Raw genomic sequence first — 17,695 nt, 5'->3', positions numbered from 1 at the left:
ATCGTGGATCCCATAATCGTCATGGTGCCAAACTCTACTGAACAACTTCTGTCTCAGCTACGAATCGGAACCCACTTACTCTATGACGGGGGACGAAACGGATAAGTACCACGGACCATCGTAATATCACATCACATGGTTCCCTCGTCATCAGCGACCTGCGAGATCATCCCCACAACACGATTGAAGAAGTCGTTGATCAGTCCATCGCTGACACGCCCGGAATTCCACTTGAACTGCAACTTCAATCTGTCGTCGAACGTCCACATTGCGAAGTTCATCGTCAGCGGGTCCACCTTCGCCGACGAGATCTCGTCCAGCACCCGGATCTCCGCGCTGACAGCCTCAGGACCCGGCCCATTCACCACGCTGACCACAGCAGAGGTCTGCACAGGATACCGGACAGGCAGGATGCTCTTCAGGTTGCCTAAGCTGCTCATGTTCGGCACGGACGCCCGGGCCCGCCCGGCCATCTGCGCCATGTAGTTCTCTATGGCCAGCGTGTCGTAGAATCGCTTGAAGTTCCAAAAGTACGGCGAGTTGACGTACGCCTCGTGGCGCGCCTTGAACTGGCGTGCCACGTCCCACAGTGCGCCTGTCGTGTACGAGGCCACTTTGGACTTCGGGATGGAAAGGATGACGGGGTAGCCAATGAAGTGTAGCGCCGTCTCCGTCTCCCCATTGCTCGACACCCGGGTAAGCTTAGCGTGTATGTCGAACGCCTGGCAGAGCTCGAAGTAGTAGTTGTCCTCCGAGTCGCTGGGTTGCGCCGCTCCCTGGCACTGCACGGAGGCGAACGCGCTAGAAACGTTCGCGAGGTGGGTGATCGTGACGCCACGCGCCTTGCAGGCCATAAGAATGCGTCGAGTCTCTTCGATAGACCAAATTTGACGCCGAAAGCGAGGCTGGAAGTTCTCTTCCTTCAAATCACCGTCGGGAACGAGACCTGACAATCGCTACCAGGAAAGTCAGCGATAATCGCTTCGGAGTGTTTCTTAGCACTCTCACCTTGCTCCTGAATTTGATGAGCTCATCAAATACCTCCTTCGCCTTTGCAAGCTCGGCAGGGTCGGACTTGCTCGTGTCAGGGAGGAGGCTGTCCATTGCAGGCGGGATCTCTACAACTGGTGTCTCTCCAGCAAAGTGCGCTGCAAGCTCCCGCTGAGCGCGGCCAGGCGTAGCAAGCAGTTCCAGCATGCACCGGACGATGTTCGCCCTACGACGGCCGTCCGCGACGGCGTGCGCCATCATGATACCGAGAATGTACCGCCCGGTGCCTGCGTCTGCATCGCGCCCCCAGTAGAGGGAGCATGTCCCGCTGCGCACATCGAGCGCGTCCTCCGAATCCGGGGTGAGCCAGCGGTCGCGCAGCGCCTCGGTAGCGGTGTCCTGGTCGTCAAATGTGTGGAACTCGATTTGCGCTCTGGCCGCGCGTAGGGCGTGCGCCATGGTGAGCGGGGAGGCATACACGAACTCCGGCCGCTGCGCGGCGTGGAAAGCGACAGTGGACGAGAGGAGCGGGTGCCGCAGACGAAGCGCGGCCCAGGCGTGCACGACGTTATCGTCAGTGACGGTATACCCGCCTGAGCAAGTGAGGGGGGTGATACCGAAGATGTCCGAGTACCCACGCGACCCACGCATACTCAGGAGGCCGAGCTCGAAACCCCCTAGCGGTCTGCTGGAGGTAAGAGCGGTTCCGAAAAGGTGTGGGTAGGCTGGCTTCTCGTTGGTGTCGAGATGCAGCAACGCCGACGGTGGGGCGGTAGCGTTCGTAGGTGCTGAAGCCATGACAGTGAAATGCGCGTGGTTGTAAATGCCCATAGGACCCAGCCTTTTATCTACGCCACATGTTCAAATGGCACATGCATTGAATTCGCCTACGGTGAGGTCCCAACCAATTCCGCTCGGAGAGCATGTCGAGCGTATTCCCATAAACCACGGCCTCCGCTGCAACGAACGGGTCTAGAAACATGTAATCTGTTATGTTACAACAGGCGGTTCGAGAGCCTCTGTAAGGTCTTGTTGGTTTGCGCATATACCCAAGGCATCAATGATATGGATGCTTCCGGGAAGCCTGAAACAAAGGCATCAATGTTAGCAGACGATCACGATGGGCGTACAGTAAATATGGTACCTATCACCGAGGTGTGGCCATCGTACCATCCTGTTTTTCGGGAGGCCTTCCCGACCATCGCCGTTACTGTGAGAGCTCAGACGATCGATATTTAATACCCACTTGCTGACCAACTCAACAGTGGTAGAACAGATGCCGCGCCTTTGACCTCAGGCTCGTCTCCGCTCCGTCCAGTCTGTCTCTCGATCACGTTAACCACAGATCGCCGCGACGGGAGCCGTGTCGCGGGCGCACATCAAGGGTGCCCGCATACTTAGTCGCAGGCAAACTCAGAAAGTACTTGATTGATCCGGCGGCGGGATTGACCTCTAGCCTCAGACGCCAGCCTGAGCCATGCGCGAGGAGGTGTCCATTGAGCTGCAGTCACGGTGTACATAGGCAGTGCGATGGTTTGCCAAAGAGCCGTAAAGTGAGCTGAGACCGCGAGGGAAGGGTGTCAACGAGTGGGAGCGGGAAAAGAGCGAGCATTGACAAGGCTCGAACCTGGAATGCTGGAGGAGGAGGAGGAGGAGGGATCATTAAGTAGCTGGCACGCAACAGTGGCAAACATGCGCCCTCGTCACATTAGCACGTGACGTGTGACGGTGACCAGTGCAGAACTGAATCCGAGTGACGTTGTGGTTCGCAGGGTTACAATCAGGTTACAATGGTGCTCGTCACTGTTGCGCGTGCCCAGGAGGAGGGGGAGGAGGGTCCATGTCACGGTATCCACCGACCGATGGCGCACGCGCGAGACGCGTCATTGCCGCAATAGCTGCGCGCGTCTCAGCCACAAGCGCGTTTGGCGTGACGTCATCGCGTACCACTCCGCTTGCTGTCAAGAATAGTCTTCACATCACTCTCCTGCGTCATTCTCCACTCGTACTGAACTGCATAAAGGGTCGCCATGGACGACGTACCGAGTACCACATTTCACCCAACTCCTACAGCATACATCCATCTTCACCAATCTCACGACACTTCACGAACTCTGAACGATGTCCCCGTCAGTCAACTCCCCAGCACCGACCGCGAGCCAGACCGGCAACAGCGATGCCACCAGCACACAAAATGGCCAAGACAACCACAGTGAATATCCCGAGCAGCGGCATGCAGGTGCAGTCGGGCTCGGTCCTGAATTTGGTCGCGGCGTGGTAAGCAACAACGAAATCTTACTTGGTATGTGATCGACGATCGCTGATAATGCGGCGGGTAGACCACCGGCGAGAAGTTCGAAGGTTACAAGGAGGAGCTGAAGGGCAAGGTCCTCCGCAAGCCCGATGTCGTGCAGCACGGGCACGACCTGCGCACCGGCGAGCTCAAGCGTAGGGAGCAAGCCGAAGACGACGTGGTGCGTCTCTTCCTTCCCCGCCGCGCACTGAGCCGCGCACTGACGATTGCAACGTTTTCCAGAACCCGTTGCGGGGACCGGATGAGGCCGATGCGAACGTGCAAAATGGTGACCGCCCGGAGGTCCCGAAGAGCGACAGCAACAAGCCCACCGCGATGCCGCCCCGCGTCGGCGACACGTCGCACCCGACGGAGCAGGGGAGGTACGAACAGGCAACGAGCGTCGCGCCTGAAGGGTCTGCGACGAGCGCACCTGGGGAGCACGCGTACAAGAACATAGGATGAGGTGCTGGCGGTGGAAAGTGCCCTAGTCGGATGCGGATGGAACTTGGATGGAACTGAAGACTCCTGGTTTTATGATAGTAATACATTGTACTAATCGCACATTGATCTCGTGGCATACTCTGTTGTCGATGGGCATCGAGCGTCGAAAGTCAAGATCTTGAGACTTCGAGCAGCCCTAGAATGTGAATGAGAGGATGAAACTGATCGAAAATGAAGAAGATATCCGATCCCGATGGTGCCCAGACGCGCCGGTCAATTACGTACAGTACGTTTGATCTACTCTTCTGCGAGAATGCGACGGGCGCAGACAAATTGGACCTGAGAACTGTAGGAGCAGAGCCCACGCACACGCAGAAATTTCTCTATACCGATCGCACAAGCCTGAGCAGAACGTACTACGCCTGCAATTCCCTCGAGAAGACACGGGGAGGGGTCTGCGGAGAGCTAGCTAGTGGTAAGTAAAAGATGGAGGAAGTAGGAGTGCTGGATGGACACCGTACCGCTCGGCCACCTTCAGCCACCCGAACCGCACGATCAGCTATGTACTCTCCTCGTCGACGTCAACTACCTGCGAAATGATCTCTACGACCCGATCAAAGAAGCTGCGCATGATGCCATCGCTCATGTGCCCCGCGTTCCACTTGAACTGCAAGTTCAACCTGTCGTCAAACGTATACAACAAGAACGCCGCTGAATGCGGGAGGGCCTTCCCCGTCTGGATCTGGTCCAAGACCCGGATCTCCGCGCTGACCACCTGAGTCTTGCTCGCCGTCCCGTTCACGGCCGCGCGAGATGGCTGGACGGGATACCTGGCGGGCAGGACGCTCTTCATGTCGCCCAAGCTACTCACATAAGGTATGAACGCGCCCCCAGCCATCTGCGCCATGTAGTTCTCCGCCGCGATCGCGCCATAGAAGGGCGCGAAATACCACAAGTACGGCGAGTCCACGTACGCCTCGTGGCGCGCCCTGTACTGCCGCGCCGCGTCCCAGAGCGCGTCCGACGTGGAGGAGGCGAAGGCGGCGCGCGGGACGGCGAGGACGATGGGGTAGGTCGTGCAGCGTAGCGCCGTCTCCGTCTCTCCGTTGCTCGATAACCGGGGCAGCTTCGCGTTCGTGTCCATCGCCTGGCAGAGATCGAAGTAGTAGCAGTCTTCCGGCGAGCCGCCGGACCCCGAGCTATCGCCCGGCGGGACCGCCCCGCGACTCGCGCACTGCACGCTTGCGAACACGCTGGCCGCGTTCGCGAAGTGCGTGATCGTCACGCCTTGCGCCTTGCAGGCCTTGAGAATGAGTTTTGTCTGCTCTGTGGACCAGGTCTGACGCACGAAGCGGGGCTGGATGTTGTTCTCTGCGGCGTCGCCGTCGGGGACGAAGCCGAACAAGGGCTGCCAGGGCCCGTCAGTGCGATTCGGCTTCAAATATATGCCAGTCTCACCCTTCTCCTGAGCTTGACGAACTCGTCAAACGCTGCCTTTGCCTTGGCGAGCTCAGCAGGGTCGGCCTTGCTCATATCGGGGAGGAGACTATCCAGCGTAGGCGGGATCTCCACGATCGGCGTCTCTCCAGCGAAGTGCGCCCCGAGCACCCGCTGCGCCCGGCCGGGGGTGGCGAGCAGCTCCAACATGCACCGGACGATGTTCGCCTTGCGCCGCCCGTCCGTGACGGAGTGCGCCATCATGAGGCCGAAGATGTACCTCCCCGCGCGCGGGTCGACGTCGCGCGCCCAGTAGAGGGAACACGTCCCATAGCGCAGGTCGAGTGCGCCCTCGGGATCCAAGGACAACCATTGGTCACGCAGCGCCTCCGCCGCAGCGTCCTGGTCAGCGAAGGTGTGGAACTCGATCTGCGCACGGGCCTCGCGCAGGGCGTGCGCCTTGGTGAGCGGGGAGGCGTACACGAACTCGGGCGGCTGCGCCGGGTGGAATGCGATGGTGGACGCGAGGAGCGGATGCCGCAGACGGAGCGCGGCGCAGGCGTGGATCACTTCGTCGTCGGTGATGGTGTGCCCGCCTGAGCAGGCGAGGCTTGCGATGGTGAACGTGTCGGTGTACCCGCGCGCGCCCCGCGGGAGCAGGCAGCCGAGCTCGGTGGGTCCTAGTGGCCTGCTGTACGTTAGGCTTCCCTCGCGGAGGTACGCATACGGTGGCTTCCCGCCAGTGCCAGAGAACATCTGAGACGGTGAGGCTGAGGAAGCGGTGTCCGTCGTAGGTGCTGGAGCCATGGAAGCGAGATGCGCGCCCTTCTGGATGGGCGACTTCTACATGCGAGCGAGCTATTTAACATGTTCTTCCGATTGTCCCTGAACCATATGCAGAGCATCGCTTGGCCTGCGCATCTAACGGGGATGGTTCGTCGATGACAGTGCAGCTGACTGTAAAGAGTCCCTGGAAGCTGTTACCTGTGTCACTTTGCCTCTCGCATGTTGAATCGGATATAGACAAACATACAAGTTATGACAAGCCACAGGGCCAACACATAGCATATTGGAGGTATTGTGATCTTGTGCGCGCTCCATACAACTTGAGGTAGTCGCCGCTGCAGAGCACACCAGCAGTAGAGGCCGAGTCAGCAGTCGCCTACAACGGATGGGACACGATACCGCACCTGCTGCATCGCATCATAACCGAGTCCGCGTCCGTTCACCGCTGCAGTGAGAGATTGGACGGTACTGTAGTGCACGCCCAACGTCGTACATGTCGTGCTGCGTGACATGCATAATCTCACACGCTAGTGGTGCGTCCGGTGCCAGAGTTTGAGCTAGCTTGACCGCCGAGGTTCTCGATTAATCCAGAAGTGATTATTCAGGCGGAATGTAATGAGGTAGATTGACATGTGTTGTGACGATGCTATATAAACTCGAGCTAGGTCGTGAATGGCCGACACTGGTCTGTGTCGTGTTTAGAGACCATCAGGAACGTCACGTACTCTGCTACTTTACCTGAGAAAGACCACTCAGACGGTATGGCACTAACGTTTGCATCATCTATGTGGTCGCATTGAGTTGAGTGCGACACTGTGCGACAATCGGGACGTGAGAAGCGCGGGTGTCGGAGGCAGAGCGCAGCGTGGGCATGAATTACTTCGTCGTCGGGGATCGTGTGCCCTCCCGAGCAGGCGAGCGGCGCAATGGTGACTCTGTCGGAGTAGCTGCATGGTCCCCGAATGAGAAGACAGCCGAGTCCGCCCTAGTGACCTGCTCAACGTCAGAGTGGTCTCTCGGATACGTGCACAGAGAGGTGAGTGCGATGGAGTGATCCCTGCAGATCTAGACTCGGAAGTTATGACCACGTCTGCAAGAATCGCGTGATAGGACGGCGTAGTTAGCCTCCTCTCTCCTCCTCCACTTCCATACAATAACTTTACTTTCTCGTTACGGTATGCCGCGCGGCAGCCTGCCAATACTCTCGTCGACGCGTCTCTCGTCTGTAGGTCTTCGCCGCTCTTCGCCGGCCTTGCTAGCTCAGGTCGTGTTGCCACGGCGAGTTCCAAGTCGCGATGAGTGCTTCCGAGTCCATCGTCGTTGGCCAATCCACAGCAGTCCCGCTTCAATTTGAGAAGAGAACATGGATATTGAGCAGGGTAGACCAAGAGGGGAGGTCGGACGCAAGTTGAAGCAACGTTGAAGTCGGACGCCGCGCTGACGGCGCGTCCTGTCGTCACGGAGCGTCACAGACGAAACATAACGCAGGTAACATCTGGAGAGACCGTGACGGCGACTCGGAGCGGCATCTGAATGCAAGCAAAATCCACATACTTGACGTGCCAAAATCTTTCGACACGTACTTTCTAGCCTGATATATGGAACTATTCTCATCTACACATAAAGCTATCGGAAAGCAGAGCAAAAAGGGATGTTGGTTGTAGTCCAAGGCGCAGCTTCGGGCAAGACTACGATGGTTTGCCATGAGACAAGGACTCGCAGAGACAGAAAATATCGGCTGGGCGGGCCTTGTCAGCCAAGACATCCTGCGAATCACCAAGACCGATGACGGTTAACTTACGGCGAAGGCTGGCGGAATGGCTTGTCTCCTGGGGCGTCACATCTGTGAGTACTACATACCGCCTGTATTGAACGTATTTTGACGAGATATGCGTGACATTGCCGTTCTCAGCGATGAGCGCGGACTTGTCCTAGCTTCTGTCGACATTCAGTTCAGACTGCACAGGACGCAGACCACAATGAGGGCGACCTACGTTCTTTGAAAGCGCACGAATAGCGCCGTGTTCTGAGCCCCTCGTTGGCAGTGACATAAACCGACTGCCTTGACTCTGAGTGGAAGAGGGTAGTCGCATGCATGTTCTACACACGGACTGCGGGATTGTCCCATCGCTTTGCTGACCACTGTGCTAGGCGTGTTGTTCCCGAGTCAAGGTTGGGCTGGTGCGCCGTGACTGAACTTCCAAAGGACCACGTCTGACGATAAGTCGCGTCAGTTGCAGACGTACCCATATACCAGACAATACTAAGAGAAATAGGTGAGAGGTCCACTCACTGTCGATGCGTGAGCCACGCTTATGACGATCACGGCGAAGTATGAAGTCTTCGCCTGAGCGGCCATAGTTCCCTCCCCCGGCCGTTGGTCCTGCCGCCGCTTCCCAAGAAACCAGCTTTTCAAACAACCTGAGCTAGTAACATGGACATGTGTGCTTGGTTGCGCCAACATCTTGATGTGAGTGACTACACCAGCCACGCTATGTCGAATGAAAACTTGAAGGCACTCGCATGTGCCAATTCGAATCTGAGGTTGGCTATGTTCCTCGTTATGAACTCGGAAACCCAATCTCACGCTCCTCGATGCGAATGAGAGAAAGATGCGGAAGCTTCAGTGAGCTGTAATGACTCTCGGGCTGCCGCTGCCTTGGCTCAGACTCGTGAAGCACTCATGAAATATGCATATGGTAACGAGTAGGGTGGGGTCATGGTGTTGCCCGCGCACGAGAGTGCATCATGATGAGATACCCTGTCTCCCGCCTTATGACGTTGGTGTACGCTCATCAGCAGATATACTAGGCATACGAGGGACGGTGCCAATGATCCGCCATATTACATGCGGGAACGGGTGGTCGTCGGCCAGTTGGCACTGCTCGAGACGTGTATGGTGGCCAGGGTGTCCCGTTACGAATGCGAACAGTCGCGAAACGTGAGTCTCCGCTTGCGTGCAATTGCCGAACACCCACTCATGACCAGGTCTTCCACTACGGCAGCTAAAAGAACTGTGACATCCTTAGAGGATCGAGACGCAGGCACCAGAAAGCCGCCTCCGTCCGGCCATACGTCGGTCAAGACGAGGTAAGTATACACGCACCTATCTTGCCTGCAGGTATGGCGACAAGTAGATTGATGGACTGCTTTGCTCATGGCAGAAAGCAATGCAGGACAGACGGGAGGCTCAGTGCGGAAGGAAGGAGAAGCAAGGCCCTGCGTGATGTAACACGGTCACGCAATTTGTGGCCCATGGACGCGCTGGGTTTCGCGCGTTGATCTCAAGCCCAGCCACTACCCTGGTGGCCCACCCTTAACAAGCCATCCGCGCTTACGACTCCCCCTCACTTCTGACCACCGCCTCCTTTCATCTTCCGGCCACACCTATAAAAAGGTCCTCGCGGTCACAACAATATGAACGCAAACACCGCTTACCGTTAGTAAGTCTTTGTGACGCTTTGACCGGGTGCCACACCTGACGCGACGGCCGCAGCCCGCTCCCTCCAGCAGCTCCCTGGCCACAAAGTCCTATGCCATCGTCCGTCCGCCCGTCTTTCGTACCGCCCGCTTCGATAGCAAGTGCCGCTACAGCTGGCTATGATTATCATGCACGGTACGTTATGAGATGCTTCATCAAGGTGGCCGACCTGAGTGTAGTCCCATAGCGCGGACGACGTCCCCGGCCAATCCCACCTTTCAACACCTGTGGCCATAGCGCCACTATACCCTGCGGAAGATTACAATTCGACTGATGTGGAGGGTGAGATAGGAGAAACAGGGTTCGGTTCTACATTCTCCGCCAGGTGAGTCTTGGCGATGCTTTGACCTTTGTGTCACCCTGACTGGGACTCGACAGCATCCGTGGCAAACGATTGCGGCCACTGTACCCGCCTACACCGGCCCCTGCTACATCCTTTGCGATACGGGCTCCCCCCGTTATTGCTGCCCCCTCGACGGTCGACCCCGCTACGGGCAAGCCGCTGACAGCGGCACCGGCGCATCCCGCCAAAAGGCGACGCATAGAGCCATCAACGATGCCTATCGAAGAAGCCATCCAAATGTCTAGCCAGATATCAGACAAGGACGTCAGCAAGCATTTGGAATGCGTACGTGGACCACAAGCTTTCAGCTGTGGGATCCAGGATTGCAGGACTGGGATTCAATCGACGACGCAAGACATCAGAAGACATCTGAAAGAGCATCACGCCCGCCCTGATGGTGGGTATGTCCTCGACGATGTCCCTCTCGACTTCTGTCCGTGGCCTGGCTGCAAGACAGGCCAGAAGAGCTCGGACACAAAACGATCAGCAAAGGAGCAATCAAAGATCCGGCACATCCTTGATAAGCATGGGGATGAGGGGCTCTGGAGTTGCCGTTCTTGCAATAGTACTCTATCCAAGTCGAGGCGGAGCATGCGGAGACACATACGGGGCTGCCTTCAGTCAGTGCAACTGATTTCTTTTGTGACAGATTCTAACTCGCATTGATCATAGACGCAAAGGATACCGGCCTACAATACAGGATGGTACAACATTCGAAGCGGATAGCAATGCTTCCGCGTCCGACAGCGCCACAACCGCTACACCAACGAACACGGGACCCAACGCCAGCGACGGCGTGGCGTACGGATCTTGGCGACACAGCGCGGGCCCCGAGCACAAGATGGACGCAGGGGCTAATCCTCCCGTTCAGAAACTGCAACTCTTCAGCGTCGAGTTTGATGTTGAGGGTACCCGCCGAATTGTACGCATTCCAGACGATGACGACGAGCCAGAGGAGCTCAGACACTCGTTCTCACCGGACACCTACGAGCTCGACCTACATAGGCCCGAGGACGCGTCGCCCGCTTTGAGCGCCGCGAGTGGATCTACCCCCCAGGTGCCCGTGGACGAGCCATTCTTTCTGAGGGCACTCCAGCATGCTCCCCTCGAGGCCGAGCGCTCGATGGTGCCGGTCCACTGGCAGGGTATCCGCGGGGAAGCGATTCAGAACACTCACGTCAGTGCCGGACCTTCTGCCGGTATAACGCAAGGGGCCTCTCGGGTTGACCCGCCGTTGCCCTTTGGCAGCGCGGAGGTAGCGGAGTGGAATTTCGACCCGTCCATCCACCAGCTCTTGGCCGAGAACACCGTTGACAGCCTCCCATTCCACCGGGCTGATTGGTCGTACGGTTCTGTCGCCAATGACCCCCTCGGCGGCGCCTTCGTATCCTTTGGTGGTCTCCCTGCCAATGCCATGCTCAACCCTACCAGTCCCGCTGTTGTGCTGGACGATGTGTTCTTCGCAGAGCTGAATGCCCAAATGAACGCCCCGGCTCAACGCATCCTCTCTGACTCACAGTCGGGTCCTACAGCAAGCTTGCGCTTTAACTTCAACAACTCGGACGAGAGCAGTGCTTGGTCGCCCACCTCCACCACACCAGAGTCCTGTGAGCCTGGCTCCGAGTCGGAGTACGCCCTCGCGATACCCTCAACCGCGACGAACACGGAGAACGTCGACCCCAGAAGTGCCTCCCCGTCATCCGCGCACTCGATCGTTGACATCAAAGAGGCGGCGTGGTTGTCAGTTGAGTTCTTGCAGGGGTTTGAGGCTACTGCCTACCTCTGAGCGCGGGCTCGCGTGGGAGGACAGGCTTCATACCTCGCTCCGGCACGGTACCCGTAATCGGTTCGTATCTGCTCCTGGGGGGAATCGCCTTCCCTATCCCCTCAAAACATCGCTTTCGTATTTTATCTCTCGCTATCCCACCTGCTTGCGCGCACATCTGCATTGGTATCATCGCTTTTCTCTACATATCTCCATACCCTCGTGCATTTGATACCTATCCACCTGCTAGTGCTGTCCTCTGTAAGCGTTGTCTTTGTATCGTATTGCCTTGTTGTACTGTCACTGTGTTTCCCTACTAATGACCGTGTATTCTGGAGTTCTAGTGGTGCATCAGACTCTTTATGTTCGTTCCACAGGCTCGGCCAACTGGTAGGTTCGACACAAACCCCACGCGTGAACGTGAGAGGCCGCGTGGAGGGTCTTGAATCGAGACTAGGCCAACTGGTGCCACTGGCCGCGTTCCACAGGACCTGCCAAATCCGGATGAATCGTGGCTGACCCCGCTCGCGTTAGGCTCGCCGCTCACCGGAACGGAAGTGCGATCCAATCTCCCGTCTCAGACTCGCAACTGTAAGAAATGAATGCCGGGACGTTTTGTATTTCGACCCCAAAATCCAAATGGTAAGCGCTACAGCAAGGGGGCAGGTAAGATAAATAGCGAGCATAGGCGTGCAGAGCGTGACGCTTAGTACATCGGCGGGTATGTACAGTAGCTACTATGTACGGAACGACACGTCCTACAGTACAGATCAGCGGTGTCCGTAGCGGGCGGGAGGCCGCCGCGCTCCTGGGCGGAGCATGGCAGAACAGAAACGCAGAGGGCACGCTTATGCGTTGCCGTACGAGTGCAACCCGTCGGCGTACGGGTAGGGCACATTCGTCTGCATCAGGCTCTGGTTGATGTCCGTCGTCGTGAGCTTGTACGGGCCCTGCCAGAGGTCACTCTCGTCCTCCAGCTGCTCGACGTACCGCCGAATCACGACCACGATGTCTGCAGCGGTGTCAGCGACCCATATTCCCGCAAAACGCGCTCGGTAGTGGGACTCGCAGAGGTGGACGAGTATCAGGACAGAGAGGACCACGGTGATGATGATCTTGCCCGCCTTGCTGACGTGCGTGTCGCACTGGTCGATCGTGATGTTGTTGTTCGCGTTCGACACGACGCAGTCCGTGGTGAGGTTCTTCTCCGTGTAGAGCGTCCAGAGGAAGAGCCCCGAGGAGACGAGCGACGCGGTGAAGAGGACGATGGACATGGCGGAGTACGACTTGACGAACCGCCGGTTGCGCGTGATTGAGCCGATGAACCTGCGACGCGTCAGTGACGTGAAAGGTGGGCGCATAGACGGAAGTCTTCCGATCGAATGTGGTCACCGAATCCGGGTACAGACATCAATAAGCTACGCACGCACTTGCCCGACCATTGCATATTGGCTGTCATCGGTACCCGGACGCCTCGCCCAACTGTGTCCTAGAATATGATGCTAGCCACAGACAGCGGACAGAAGTGGGCATAGAGGGCATTTGATGGGCGGCGAACTCCGAACACACTTCAGATAGATAGCTTCTATGTCCGAACATCTGCACACAGACTGCCGTGTGTGTCCGGACAATCAGCTCATCAACGGTTGAAAGCCGAGTCCACCTGGTTGAGCCCCGCGCAACGATGCGTGGATATTTGGACGACGTCAGCTTCCAAGGACCGCCGCTCATTCGAGGGTGCCCGTTGCCAGGGTCGCACCTGCCAGGCCTATCCGAGAAGCCTGTCGCGTTCGGGACTACCCTGTGTCGAGTTCGACGAACGTGAGGTTCACCGGTGCGGGGTCCAACCACGAGGACATAGTTGTCGATCCACAGCATACAGGAGACAAACAACAGATGCCCATGCAAACAATGGATTGGACAGCAATATTGGACATTGGGACAAGCCAACCGCAGTGGCCGTTGACCAATCCACAGCAGTCCCGCTTCAATTTGAGGAGAACTCAGAACATGGATATTGCAGTGAGCAGCGTAGACCAAGGGTAGACTGAGGGAGCTCAAGGAGCATGAACTTCGTTGGAGGATCCAGGAGGAGGCCGGAAAGGGAGGTCGGACGCAAGTTGAAGTCGGACGGCGCGTCCTAGGCTGTCGTCACGGAGCGTCACAAACGCGAAACATAACGCAGGTCACAGTGCCGCGCTTTTGCGAGCATTGTGACCGTCACCATCCCGGCCTTCGCGGCTGTCACGGTACAGCACTACTGACGGTGTACATTGTTACTGTACAGCGACGCTCTATATACCATTCTTTTGCTCAACGAGCCGTCTCAACGCCATAATCTTTGTGAAGACTGGGAGTCATTTGCTACGCGCCTCAGTACATACATAACACCCCGGAGCTTGCGACACGAACCCCAGGGCCTCCTAACACCTTTGCAGGCCCGCATTCAGGTTCCTGATATCACACTTTTCTGGAATTTAGCGTCGGACTCTACATACCCCTCCAAGCATAGATCGCATCGTCAAGAACAAAAGATCTGAGGCACATTCGACGGTCAACTTGAAGGCCGACAGGCAGAACAGGTTCTCGGTAGTCGGTACGGTACTCAAGACGTGACAATGATTCAGTGGTGAGTCGGTGTTTCTCCTCCAGGCAGCATGGCGTACTAAAATATACTGTGTAGCTCTGCACAGTTCGGGGCGAAACACTTCAACCGGAGACCGCTCGTAAGCACCTCCTGATGTATCGCAGCGGCGTGATGACAAGAACTGAATGGTTTGGCCGCGTCTCTCGACTCAACACATGAAGGCGCAATAAACGAAGCGACTTGGTTCTTTTGGCCCACGCATCGCATGTCCTGACGTTGCGCTTTGAGTCGCAGATTGGCCTTGGAGTTGAACTGATCAGTCATGAACGTCTAGGGAAGAATTTGGCATACTTGCGAGCTGAAGACGTGGTATTCACTATACCGGTCAGGCACAGAATGGCAGGACCTTCGACGACTCGATCGCCGCAGAAGTAAATCGCTGTTACACGTGTGGAGGGCGACCGAAATATAGCAGAACCTTGGTACAGCCCTCAGCTCATCCTTTGTATCCCGCAACTTGAATACATGTCCAAAGGTATACTCCACCATAGGGAGTGGAAACTTTGGTGAGTTGTAATGGTACTCGGGTTGCGTTGGCTAGGACTCGCAAATCACTCATGAAGTATGGGCACTAGTAGGGCGGGGTCACGGCCTTGCCCGAGCGCGAGAAGTGTACGAGATACCCTGTCTCCCGCCTTATGACGTTAGTGCATGTTCATCAACAGATAGGCATACGAGGGACGACGCCAATGCTCCGGCAAATTACATGCGGTAACGGGTGATCGTCGGCCAGTTGGCACTGCTCGAGACGTGTATGGTAGCCAGGATGTCCCGTTACGAATGCAAACAGTCGCGAAACGTGAGTCTCCGCTTGCGTGCAATTGCCGAATAACCACTCATGACCTGTCTCCACAGGTCTTCCACTACGACAGCTTGAAGACCTGTGAGATCCTTAGAGGATCGAGACGCAGGCACGTCCAGAAACCCGACTCTGTCCGGCCACAAGACGTTTGAGACAAGGTAAGTACACACGCACCTATCTTGTCTGCAGGTATGGTAACTAGCGGATTGACGCACTGCTTTGCTCACTGTGCAGAACGCGACACAGGACAGAGGGGAGCCACAGCGGGAAGGAAGGCGAAGCAGGGGCCCCCTGCGTGATGTAACACGGTCACGCGACTCGTGGCCCGTGGCCGCGCTGGGCTTTGCGCGTTGAATTCGGGTCCAGCCGCTTCTCTGGTGGCCCGCCCTTAAACAAACCACGCGCGCCTGCGACCCCCCTCACTTCCGACCACCACCTCCCTTTCATCTTCCGGCCCCACGCCTGCCCACAAAAGACCTCCCTACTCCCTAAGCCACGATGAACAACAATGCGCGTTACAACGAGTAAGTCTTTGTGACGCTTTGACCGGGTGCCACACCTGACACAGCGGCCACAGCCCCCTTGTCCAAGATTGGACGGTACCCCCCAGGCGACAAGGGCCCATGCCTCCGTCTACCAATCGGTCCTTTATGCCGTCCACATCCACATCCACGGCAGACCTCGCTGTGGCTGGCGACGCTCTCGATCTACGGTAAGCCATAAGACGGTTCATTGAAAGGGTCAACCTAACTCTAGCCTGCTTCGTAGTACGGCCCACCATCTCAGTCCTGCGGCCGCAGCGCCTACATTTCATTTTGGATCCCGTCCGTGAGTGTTGTCGACGCTTTGACCGTATGGACCAATCCTCACTGGGACACCATATAGCCTACCACACAGGTCGATTCAGGCGCCGGCTCCTAATCCTTTCTCATTGCCAATCCTTCCAGCACTCCCTGCCCGCCTCGCTCCAGCCACTGGCAGCCCTTCAATGGGCACTCCGGCGACGGCCACATTGACGCGGCGTCCGGTCCCAAGGCGGCGTGTCAATCCCTTGCCTGCGCGTTCCTCCAAAGCCGAACTTGGACGGACTACTAGTATGCACCAGCCCATTGAACAGGCAGGTCCGGTAGCCGAAGGGTCAACCCAAGCCGGCGGCAGTGCTTCCGCTACACTAGCGACCACCGATGCAAACAACGGTCGCCGTCAAGCGGAGTCGGGAGGTAACAAGCGGAGGCCCGAGTCTAGCCGTCAACGGGGGTCCCAAAATAAAAAGCAGAAGGCAGACGCAGCCACAAAGCCCCCCAATCAGTGGACATTCATGAGTGTCCAGTTCTCCGAAGACGGCCAGCCGACGGACGTAGCAATCCCGCAAGGTCAACCAGAGGAGCCCAGACAGTTGCCCTCCCCGGTCGTCAAAGCACCTCGAGCCATACGACCGAAGCCCGCGGTCGCGCTGCCCTCAGGTTCTCCGAGTCTGAAGACCCAAACACCTTCTCCGAACGTGACCGTCGATGGGGCATCCTCCCAGGTCGCGCTTCAGCATGCTCCGCGCAAAGCCGAGCACTCGAGCCTGCCGGTGCAGCCTGAGAATGCTGTCAACTGCGCTCCTCGGGACACCAGCGTCCCCGTGCCGTCCCACCGCATCCTCTCAGGCTCTAACATTCTCCTTCATGATGTTCATGAGGCTGAGGATACGATTTTCGGGGAGGGTACTACAATCACCGGGTCCTCAACCTCTAACTCACCGACACTCTGTGAGTTCGACCCGGTAACCCCTTCCAGTACCGCAGGGAACGAAGGGGACGCAGATCCCGCTGGCGCTTCCCTCTCCGAGAAGACGACCTTGTTCGCAAAGCCTGTGGACGACGCTCCGCGGGACGGCACCGTGTCGGCTGACGTTATACCGGTGTCCTACGACTTGGACGAGGCCCTAGTAGAGTCCTCGCAGGTTGGGGAGCTCGAACGACTAACCTGGCTGGCGGACGACTTCTTTAAGGCATTCAACGCCGCTGCCCCTTCCAGTACCGCAGGGAACGAAGGGGACGCAGATCCCGCTGGTGCTTCAACCCTCTCCGAGAAGATGACCGTGTTCGCGAAGCCTGTGGACGACGCTCCGCGGGACGGCGACAAGGTGTCGGTTGACCCTATACCAGCGGCCTACGGCTTCGACGAGGCCCTGGTAGAGTACTCGGAGATTGGGGAGCTCGAACGACAAACCTGGCTGGCGGACGACTTTTATAAGGCGTTCAACGCCGCTGATCCCTACCTCTGAATGCGGACAGAGGCCTCGTCGTCGTCACGGTGTGGCGAACCGCTGGTGGGTATGTATCTATCTCTAGGATCGTGTCCCCGGCGCTCTCCATGGCCGTCGCACCTGCTTTCGTGCACGCTCTGCATCGTTGTCACTGCTTTGTTTAACTGACTGTACAACCCATCCATATCTTGTACTGACTTGACTCACCCGCTTTGTAATTCGATACCTCGTATACTCGATACCTGATTTCGTTGTCTCTGCTACTACTTAGTGTCTTCTCCAGTGTTTCTGTTGCATCTTCTAGCTGTACCATTGCATGCTGTGTATCTCGGTTATACTCCTGCTCGTCTATCTGTATGCCGTGATAGGCTACCGCTGTAATCCATTCTCCGAAATCTGGAGGTCATCGTGTTGTATAAGAGCGCGGACAGTTACTGACTTGCCCAGTTGAGA

General features: G+C 57.2%; 6 protein-coding genes across 6 annotated transcripts; 3 read left to right on the top strand and 3 right to left on the bottom strand.

Moving 5' to 3' along the window:
• Positions 1–73: 73 nt before the first annotated feature.
• On the bottom strand, positions 74–2,164 carry C8Q71DRAFT_394321 (uncharacterized protein). Its single transcript, XM_047918286.1, has 3 exons — positions 2,135–2,164; positions 1,009–2,074; positions 74–956 (listed from the first exon to the last, which is right to left on the bottom strand). Exons 2-3 carry the CDS (start codon positions 1,819–1,821, stop codon positions 132–134), a joined length of 1,638 nt encoding a protein of 545 aa, XP_047773275.1. The 5' UTR covers positions 1,822–2,074; positions 2,135–2,164; the 3' UTR covers positions 74–131.
• A 631-nt stretch (positions 2,165–2,795) lies between these two features.
• C8Q71DRAFT_818278 (uncharacterized protein) lies at positions 2,796–3,864 on the top strand. Its single transcript, XM_047926142.1, has 3 exons — positions 2,796–3,267; positions 3,330–3,464; positions 3,527–3,864. Exons 1-3 carry the CDS (start codon positions 3,112–3,114, stop codon positions 3,746–3,748), a joined length of 513 nt encoding a protein of 170 aa, XP_047773274.1. The 5' UTR covers positions 2,796–3,111; the 3' UTR covers positions 3,749–3,864.
• A 211-nt stretch (positions 3,865–4,075) lies between these two features.
• Positions 4,076–6,062, bottom strand: C8Q71DRAFT_394269 (uncharacterized protein). Its single transcript, XM_047918285.1, has 2 exons — positions 5,186–6,062; positions 4,076–5,135 (listed from the first exon to the last, which is right to left on the bottom strand). The coding sequence occupies exons 1-2, from the start codon at positions 5,969–5,971 to the stop codon at positions 4,287–4,289; spliced, it is 1,635 nt and encodes a 544-aa protein (XP_047773273.1). The 5' UTR covers positions 5,972–6,062; the 3' UTR covers positions 4,076–4,286.
• A 4,043-nt stretch (positions 6,063–10,105) lies between these two features.
• Positions 10,106–11,851, top strand: C8Q71DRAFT_789161 (uncharacterized protein). The gene is made up of 2 exons (XM_047925249.1): positions 10,106–10,394; positions 10,447–11,851. The coding sequence occupies exons 1-2, from the start codon at positions 10,366–10,368 to the stop codon at positions 11,558–11,560; spliced, it is 1,143 nt and encodes a 380-aa protein (XP_047773272.1). The 5' UTR covers positions 10,106–10,365; the 3' UTR covers positions 11,561–11,851.
• A 467-nt stretch (positions 11,852–12,318) lies between these two features.
• On the bottom strand, positions 12,319–13,213 carry C8Q71DRAFT_394240 (uncharacterized protein). Its single transcript, XM_047918284.1, has one exon. The coding sequence runs from the start codon at positions 12,898–12,900 to the stop codon at positions 12,388–12,390; it is 513 nt and encodes a 170-aa protein (XP_047773271.1). The 5' UTR covers positions 12,901–13,213; the 3' UTR covers positions 12,319–12,387.
• Positions 13,214–15,427: 2,214 nt separating this feature from the next.
• Positions 15,428–17,648, top strand: C8Q71DRAFT_394228 (uncharacterized protein). The gene is made up of 4 exons (XM_047918283.1): positions 15,428–15,512; positions 15,566–15,700; positions 15,757–15,816; positions 15,874–17,648. Exons 1-4 carry the CDS (start codon positions 15,487–15,489, stop codon positions 17,258–17,260), a joined length of 1,608 nt encoding a protein of 535 aa, XP_047773270.1. The 5' UTR covers positions 15,428–15,486; the 3' UTR covers positions 17,261–17,648.
• The last annotated feature ends 47 nt before the right edge of the window (positions 17,649–17,695 follow it).

The sequence above is a fragment of the Rhodofomes roseus genome, assembly GCF_022264815.1.
Source record: "Rhodofomes roseus strain CIRM-BRFM 1785 chromosome Unknown C8Q71scaffold_35, whole genome shotgun sequence".
In the NCBI taxonomy this organism is placed as follows: domain Eukaryota; kingdom Fungi; phylum Basidiomycota; class Agaricomycetes; order Polyporales; family Fomitopsidaceae; genus Rhodofomes; species Rhodofomes roseus.
The sequence above is the reverse complement of the archived record's forward strand: the minus strand, read 5'-3'. Positions and strand labels throughout refer to the sequence as shown.

Excerpts from the sequence above, each read along its gene's own strand:
- C8Q71DRAFT_394321 (XM_047918286.1), bottom strand. The coding sequence starts at position 1,821 with ATGGGCATTTACAACCACGCGCATTTCACTGTCATGGCTTCAGCACCT. Across the intron at positions 957-1,008 it reads TCATCAAATTCAGGAGCAAG|CGATTGTCAGGTCTCGTTCC; the intron begins GTGAGAGTGCTA and ends CTTTCCTGGTAG.
- C8Q71DRAFT_818278 (XM_047926142.1), top strand. The coding sequence starts at position 3,112 with ATGTCCCCGTCAGTCAACTCCCCAGCACCGACCGCGAGCCAGACCGGC. Across the intron at positions 3,268-3,329 it reads CTGAATTTGGTCGCGGCGTG|ACCACCGGCGAGAAGTTCGA; the intron begins GTAAGCAACAAC and ends TGCGGCGGGTAG. Across the intron at positions 3,465-3,526 it reads AGCAAGCCGAAGACGACGTG|AACCCGTTGCGGGGACCGGA; the intron begins GTGCGTCTCTTC and ends AACGTTTTCCAG.
- C8Q71DRAFT_394269 (XM_047918285.1), bottom strand. The coding sequence starts at position 5,971 with ATGGCTCCAGCACCTACGACGGACACCGCTTCCTCAGCCTCACCGTCT. Across the intron at positions 5,136-5,185 it reads TCGTCAAGCTCAGGAGAAGG|CCCTTGTTCGGCTTCGTCCC; the intron begins GTGAGACTGGCA and ends GGGCCCTGGCAG.
- C8Q71DRAFT_789161 (XM_047925249.1), top strand. The coding sequence starts at position 10,366 with ATGCGGAGACACATACGGGGCTGCCTTCA. Across the intron at positions 10,395-10,446 it reads CACATACGGGGCTGCCTTCA|ACGCAAAGGATACCGGCCTA; the intron begins GTCAGTGCAACT and ends CATTGATCATAG.
- C8Q71DRAFT_394240 (XM_047918284.1), bottom strand. The coding sequence starts at position 12,900 with ATGCGCCCACCTTTCACGTCACTGACGCGTCGCAGGTTCATCGGCTCA.
- C8Q71DRAFT_394228 (XM_047918283.1), top strand. The coding sequence starts at position 15,487 with ATGAACAACAATGCGCGTTACAACGA. Across the intron at positions 15,513-15,565 it reads AACAATGCGCGTTACAACGA|CCCCCTTGTCCAAGATTGGA; the intron begins GTAAGTCTTTGT and ends CAGCGGCCACAG. Across the intron at positions 15,701-15,756 it reads GGCGACGCTCTCGATCTACG|TACGGCCCACCATCTCAGTC; the intron begins GTAAGCCATAAG and ends CCTGCTTCGTAG.